The sequence below is a fragment of the Thunnus albacares genome, chromosome 8, assembly GCF_914725855.1.
Source record: "Thunnus albacares chromosome 8, fThuAlb1.1, whole genome shotgun sequence".
In the NCBI taxonomy this organism is placed as follows: domain Eukaryota; kingdom Metazoa; phylum Chordata; class Actinopteri; order Scombriformes; family Scombridae; genus Thunnus; species Thunnus albacares.
In genome coordinates, this window is record NC_058113.1 from 22,782,332 (window position 1) to 22,790,106 (window position 7,775).

Sequence of the window (7,775 nt, forward strand, 5' to 3'; positions counted from 1 at the left end):
GAATATACATGATAAACAATACATCAGTGGGGTAGTAAAGCAATTATATATATTTTTATCCTTAAGTATTTTATTTAATCTTTATTTCTGATTTACCATTTTTTGGCTAAATTACTTGTTTTGCCTTATGCACTGCATTGTACTCAATTGCTCTTAGATTTTTTGACAGAATAAACTGACAATTACAAAAAATGTATAAAAAAACACAGCTCAAAGGAATAGAAATGACTGCACTGAAAGTCACAGATGTTTGTCCACAATAAACTGTGGAACTTTTCCTTTGTAACTTCCACAGCTCCAAATTTGAAGAAACAGGTAAAATTAGAATTAAAAATTGCATGCACACTTACAGCTAGCAAACATAACACACACACACACACACACAAAAACTGAACATCTTAAGGACTTTTTTTATTAGCAGGTGATTGAGTTTGTTCTACAGATTCCATTTACTGCTGGGTTCATGTACGGCAGGTAGCTGAATGGCAGGAAACACGAAGAGGCAGGAATTCTGATGAGTGAGTTATGTAAGAATCTCTGATGGCTGTTGTGTATTTCCTAAAAGTAAGAAACAAAAACATCATAAGATAAAGTAGCAAAATACATTCAGAGCAATTCCACAACATGAGCGAAGGGAAACTTACCATTATGGGGCTGGTCCTCCTGGAAAAAGGCTGATTTAGCGTGACGTGGCTTTCATGTTTGGTCTAAAGAATCACAAACTCAGTAAATGTGAGCGTCGAATATTAAATGTGAATGTAGATTTACTAATTGAAGATCTCAATGATATTTAAAAGTACACTTTAGCTCAGCACTTAACAGTTAATTTCATAAAGCTTTTTGAACTTACCCTGTGTCACATGGGCTAAAGTTGTTTGAGGAAGTTGTTGTAAATTTGCTTGGCAGAAGTTCTGGACAAGGCAGAGTGCTTTTATGCTGCAGACTGGAAATGTCTTGAGAAAATGTGCAAAGATTTAAACAAAGCCACAATATCAGAATGAAAAAAGAGGTCAGTGTTGATAAATGATCCTTGATTATAGATTTTTGGGTTAAGAGTGCGGTTTCCACCACAACGTGGTTACTTTTTCTGATCAGAGAAAAAAGTCAAGAGAAGTTTGCATAACTGTATATTAGAGAAAAGAATTACAACTAGTAGATGTAACAGTTCACATCTGCGATATTTAAATTTAAACAATAGGCTATTAGCTTGAATCAATAATGTGAAATTTTCCATTACAGCACCAAAGATCTAGTTAATAATAAATCTGATCAAGATGAGACATGATGGCAAACCTTTCATTGAAAAGAGGAAGACAGCAGTACCCCCCTTCAGGAAGTCTTGGCTCCTAACTTGCTCCAGAGATAGAAATGATTTCAGCCCATAGGCTGGGTTCACATATACAGATTCTTCATTCATTCTAATTCGTCTTCCCACTGTACGAGGGTTGTCAAATGTGGCTGCAGAAAAACATAAAGCATGTCTCCTTACAGATATGTACATGTCAGTGGTGACAGTATTACAAATGATTATCCATCATGGTAGAACATGGTAATATCTCTAATGAAGACTTACTGTTTGATGGATCAGTGGTCAGAGTGATCTGCTTGGACATCTGTTGTTGAATGTGAGGGTTCTTGTCCAGCATGATGAAGGTCAACTGCCTCCATGGACAAGGCCATTCCAGTGTTGAATCATAGTCACCTGACACTAAGCGAAAATACACTCCAAAAAAAGTTTCTCGCAAAGCAATTACCATCTGATAAGCATAACCTTCTGGAGAATACACCCGAGGGCTGTACAGGTAAGAGTTGTAGTCAGTGGTTGTCAAAAGCCTCTCAAAGTTCTCAACCTGCCAGATATTATGTGGACACTCAGACTCAGACAGGTTGATGTCATCAATGGAAAAGCCTCCCGAAGAGTCTTCATTTCCATTATGCACCTCAAACACAACCTGAAAGGGCTTGGCAGCGTTCAGGGGAACCCTGTAATACTGCCAATCAAAGGTTGGTTCACCTGGAGGGGAAATAAATGCTTTTATCAATTTCTGCTCATAGTTTTCATCTTTTTTGCTTCTGACTTGTTTTTTTTTAGTCATGCTAGCTGGAAGGCTTTATGGATGGCAATCAATCTATCAGTCGATCCACAGATAGCTCATACTGAAATATCCCAACAACCATTGGAAGGATTGCCATGAAATTTTGTATAGATATTTATGTAAAAACCTTAGAGATCCCCTGATTTTCCCAATACTGATTTATGATCAAACAGCTGCAAAACTAGTGACATTCCCATCAACTCTGAAAGAAGCATTTCATGTCATATTACATAGAAAACAGTTTCTCTAATTATCTCTCTGTTTTCCTCACCAGTGATCTGACCCATGAGGCGGAGATTTCCTGTAGAGTCCCTCTCATCCTGGAACTCCCTGATCCAGATGTTGAGCTGGTCCGATTCACTCCCACTGTGGTAGTAGAAGAACTGGAGACACTGGACATGACACTCCCTAGAGGGGCTCATCCTGCGGGTCTCCAGCCAGGCTGAATCTCCCTCCTTACCTGATGATGTGCTAACATGCATGAAATAACCTGGGGAATGTTTAGGTGTGATCATTTTTCAGCCAATTTTTGTTTTATTTGATATAGCAGGTGTTGAACTTAATATCTAGCTTGTTAGGACAGATCTTCAGAAAGTTAGTGTTAAGTTCTTTACCCCCCATCTTATCAAGGTTGGTGTGGTCAGTAAAAGGTCCTCCAGCAGCAGTGCTCACTCTCTTCCAACCTTTGGTCAAGCCTTTTTCACAATAGCTCATCCCACAGATGTCGACATTGGAGAAGTTGCAATGCTCCATAAAAGAAACTGATGCATCTGTGGTCACACAGCAAAAACATACATCAAATAAGACACAATTAAAACATGTCTTTTTAAGTAATGTATAATGAGGAAGTGCATCATTCTCATTATCATGCGAGCAGTGTCAACTTACTGCAGTTATAAAGGCGGTTCAACTTATAGACATCTGTTTGGCTCATTTCGATTCGCTGGCCAATTTTGTCCTGGTACTGTGGTAGCTTAGTGGCAATCGTGATTCCCGAGTTTTTGGAGAAGAAACTTTTTCCATAGTGCATTACTGATAAGTAGTCATATGGAGCATTAAATGTTGTACTAGAACTTGGGGTTAATTTCTGGAAATTATCTCTGTATCCTGTTGACCAAGCAGACATGGACATTCATGGTTTAAAAATATTTATTTTTTCTGTTGGTTATAACATATCCAAACTGAAATCAGAATTTAAAAATCAATAATACAAAAATCTCTGAAAATTGTTTTGTAGTGCCAATGTTTTATGCAGGTTCTTATTTATAATCAGCAGCTTAAGCTGTTTGCTTCTATTTTTCACTTCATTTTTAATCATGTGAAGCACTTCTGAGCTGTGTTAGTCACACAGGGATCTTGTTTACTGTAAACTGCTGTGAATAGTGTCTCCTGGCAGCAGAGCAGAAATTAAAGATATATTTTTTGTTTAAGAAAAATCTGTTAAAACCAAAAACAATGAGCCTTAAATTTTGAGGTCTAATATTGCTTTTAAATATTGTTATGGCAAAGTATATCTGACAAATGCTTTAAAAGATGGGGATGCTGATTTCAAACCGTCTTTGATGTTTTTCCAGATAATGGTTACGTAGTCATCTCTGTCGTATCTTGATTGTTCATGATATAAACCCAAAGCGTGGAGAAACTCATGCTCTACTGTGCCGAGACGATCGCATCGATGACCAATGGAAACAACTTGGCCACTTTCAATAATCCTTGAAACATAAGAATAACACCTGCAGAGAGCAGAGAAGTGACACATAGTAGACAGAGTAAATCAATTTGAAGTTTAGATTGCCACAGTGGAAAGTTAGTAGATTATGTGTATGGAAAAACAGAATTACCCTTCATCCTTTCTGACTGTAAGGTAGTATTCCTCAGACTGTCTGGGCTTAAAATCAACACACGACTTCAATTGGAACTGCTCAAAGGCCTGGAGAATGACTCCTTTAGTGTTCATATCTGTTTTCATAGACAATAAAATCATTATTAGCATGTAGTTGGTTTTCTGATTTGATCATACCTCAGCAATGTATAAACAGTTATCAATAGAGAGGGTCTACAGACTACTGTGTAACTCACCAAGGTTTTCTTCTAATACATAAGGAACAGGGTTGTCCCACAGCTGATCAGTATTTAAAACAGCATTCCTGGCAACCCTTGTTTTCATATTAATTTCCTTGGGAGATGTAAAGGCATTAAATTAATAGACACAAACCCAACAAGCTATCCAGTAAAAAAATATTGCAATATAAAAAGTGGTGCTCATTACTTACTTGCATAATGTCACCCTCAAATAAATCCAAACCTGGAAGGTAAACAAAAAGATGTCTGCTGTTGTCACTGAAAGCTGCGACAAAAACTACAACAGTACATTGCAGGATATTGTTACTAAAGTCAAGTCAGTTTTATTTACATAGTGCCAAATCACAACAGAAGTTATCTCAGGGCACTTTTCACATAGAGCAGGTCTAGACTGTACTCTTTAATTTACAGAGACCTAACATTCCCCCATGAGCAAGCACTTGGCGACAGTGGCAAGGAAAAACTCCCCTTTAATGGGAAGAAACCTCGAGCAGAACCGGGCTCTAGGTGGGCAGCCATCTGCCTTGATCAGTTGGATTGAGAGAGAAAGAGAGAGGGGGAGAGGGGAAAGACCACATGAACTAATTGTGCATTTTCTTTGCCAGTACTTCTATAGGTTACTGTTCCAGAGGAGGCAAGAAATATAGTATCTCATTCATATATTTACATGCAGTATATAAACAACTAAAATCTTTACCCCATCTTACCTTCATTTATTTCAGTTATGTCCAAGTCCTCCTCATCATCGATGTCTTAAGAATAAAACAAATTACATTGTGAGATTTACACAAAAATACATTCTATTTTTTTTAGACCAGCTTACACTGCATTTGTATTTGTGTTCTTTATTGTATGTATGCATTATGCTATCTTTTGATTTAAATATGTAAGAGGTGCCCACTTTGTAACCCTCCAAATCAAAGTTATGTTATTCCTGTTCTATATATGGTTTTACCATAACAGCAAATGTCAACAGATTAATGATATTTTAATAACATTTTTGTTTTTGATTTTATTTCATGAAACAAAAAGCCTTACCTATTAACAATGGCTCAAAAGACTGAAAATGAATAAAAGAATGAATAAATAAAAATCAAATTCAAAGATACTACTTTTTGTAATAATACAAATAAGTAAATGTACTTACCTTGGCAAAGTGAAGTATGCTCAGCAGAACAATTATGCAGTTATACATTATTGTGAATGAATGTCCACAAAATGGTAAAGATCGACAATTGGAATATACAGTATTAGAAATAAATACAATGAATAAATAAAAATGACTAAATGCAATTGAAATATCGACACATCTAAATGCCTCATAAATAAAAATCCTCAGTTCTTGAATCTATAGTCGCATTCTGCTGTCTATTTTTGATCTGATCTGCTATTTCCACCAATTCACTAGTCTCCTCAAAGGATTCCTAAATTTTGTGCCTGTATTAAGACCATTATCAGATTTTCAATTTCCATATCTACTGTACAAGCTACAACTCTACCTAATATGTCAAAAACTCCTACTCAAGTGAAGACACAGAGTAGTTTGGGATACCAAACATGTCCTTCCACAAACATAAAAGGCCTCACTAATTAAAGATTGGAACTACACTCTCCCCTTTAGGCCGTCAAAGAATTCAGCATATTACTGTCTGACAAATATTACTCATTTAGTGCGTGAAGCAAAATTGAGAGCTGTGTGTGAAGATGAGAAAGACTTTGACAAAAATGTGCACCAAAAACTTGAGTAAAATAAAGGTGAACATTTGAAATGCCTTTCACTATTGAAGCAGGAAATTTGAAAAGGTTTTTGTGTTCATTGTACCTGTGCATCTCTTCTAAACTAACATTTTCTCTTCATATGAGTGAGTGCACCTCTGGTGTGACGTGTTCTCACCTTTATGTACTTTGTGACAGAAGTCCTTCAACCTGTTGATCTACTTTTAGTGACAGTAAAAAAACAGTAAAATGACACCACTCTGCTTACCTTACAGAGCCCATATTGTTGGAGGCACGAAGATTGCTTATTAACCCAAAGGTAACCTATTCAGACTAGATTGCTAAAATGAATGGGTGTTGTGGGCTGTGTAAGAATGTAAATTTCAGTACACTTAGGCAACCAACTAAATGAGCAGTTAAGACAGTAGACCCCAACAGAAGGTAAAACCTTTGTCAAACAGAACAATCCATATACAACCTTTTGAAAAATAATGTGTAGAGGAGACAGAACATGTCTAATTGAAATATCTTAACAGCTATTTGATGGATTGCCATCAAATTTTGGACAGTATATGTATAAACTGATCTATACAGAATCTTATGACCTTACAGGAAGTTTTTTTTTAATTTTTATTTTTTTATTCACTTGTATGTGTATGTATACATGTCTGTTATTATTATTATTATTATTATTATTATTATTATTATTATTATTATTATGCTTCATTTTTTGTATTTCTATCTAAATGTACCTATTATCTATCTGTTTATAGTACAGGTTGCTCTAAAGTAGTTATAGTTTTAATTATTCAATTATTATTGTATCCATAAGCTATCTGAAAGGATTATTTATGTTTCTGAATAAAAAGTATCATAAAATCTCCAAACCAACAAATTCCACTGCCACATGTGTTAAAAACTACAATTCTTGCCCATGTTGAGATGTCTGGTAAATAAACATAAATCTTAATTTGACAAATGGACTAAAAACTCTCCCTAATTAAACCTTTTAACAAAGATTTTTGAGTAAATATTAGTTTACTCAAGTTAAGGGGCCAGTGTAGCATCCTGACTGTAACGTTTAATACACCCTAACCAACCTTCTTCATTTCAGTGATGCTCTTGAAAGAAGTGACCATCCTTTGCTACTAATACATCTTCAAAAAATACATAATAAAAAGTACTGTAAGTGGAATTGCCAGTATTAGACTACTTGAAAAACATACTTAATTATAGGAAGTACAAAGCTTTTAAATAGTTACAGTTACCACCACTGATAAATGTCACTCCTTAAATAACCAATTGGACAACCCATGTATGCAACTCAGAATTCATTTGTCACAACTGGACAATTAAAAGTAATTTGAAACGAAACTAGAAAAAAACCTAAAAATAGGGGCATGGGCTTAAATATGGCTGTCACTGGTTGCACAAAAAATATCACCTCTGAATGAATGTGTTGTTGTTTGCAAAGTGAGGAGGGGAGTGAGAAGATTCCTCCTCTGTCTACAGAAGTCCCCCAACTGGTTAGTGCGGCTTTCGTAAAGGTAATGTTATGTTAAAACTTACATCATACCTTCATGTTCCATTGGAATTTCTAGCATAATTATACTCCCTTACTCCCTTAAATAATTATTACCAGCTAGACTGGCTCAAAAGGAGAATGTAACATGCATGCTAGTTATTATTATTAATTAAATCACTTCCTTGCTTCTCAGAGGAAGGTTAAATTTCAGTTGCAACATCATCTTAAAACATAAATACTCAAAAAATTTACAAGTGAAATGCAAAAAAGAATTTTTCTGTAAAAGTAGTATAATGAGAAATGTAATCTACAGTACAAATCTGCAGGGTGACATTTTCAGTGTGTCGTGGGCAGGC

General features: G+C 35.5%; 1 protein-coding gene across 1 annotated transcript; it reads right to left on the minus strand.

Moving 5' to 3' along the window:
• Window positions 1–442: 442 nt before the first annotated feature.
• LOC122987291 (meprin A subunit beta-like) lies at window positions 443–4,263 on the minus strand. The gene is made up of 11 exons (XM_044359084.1): window positions 4,176–4,263; window positions 3,938–4,055; window positions 3,651–3,829; window positions 2,985–3,203; window positions 2,703–2,866; window positions 2,368–2,590; window positions 1,574–2,014; window positions 1,294–1,458; window positions 851–953; window positions 645–707; window positions 443–558 (listed from the first exon to the last, which is right to left on the minus strand). The coding sequence occupies exons 1-10, from the start codon at window positions 4,261–4,263 to the stop codon at window positions 680–682; spliced, it is 1,728 nt and encodes a 575-aa protein (XP_044215019.1). The 3' UTR covers window positions 443–558; window positions 645–679.
• Window positions 4,264–7,775: the final 3,512 nt, after the last annotated feature.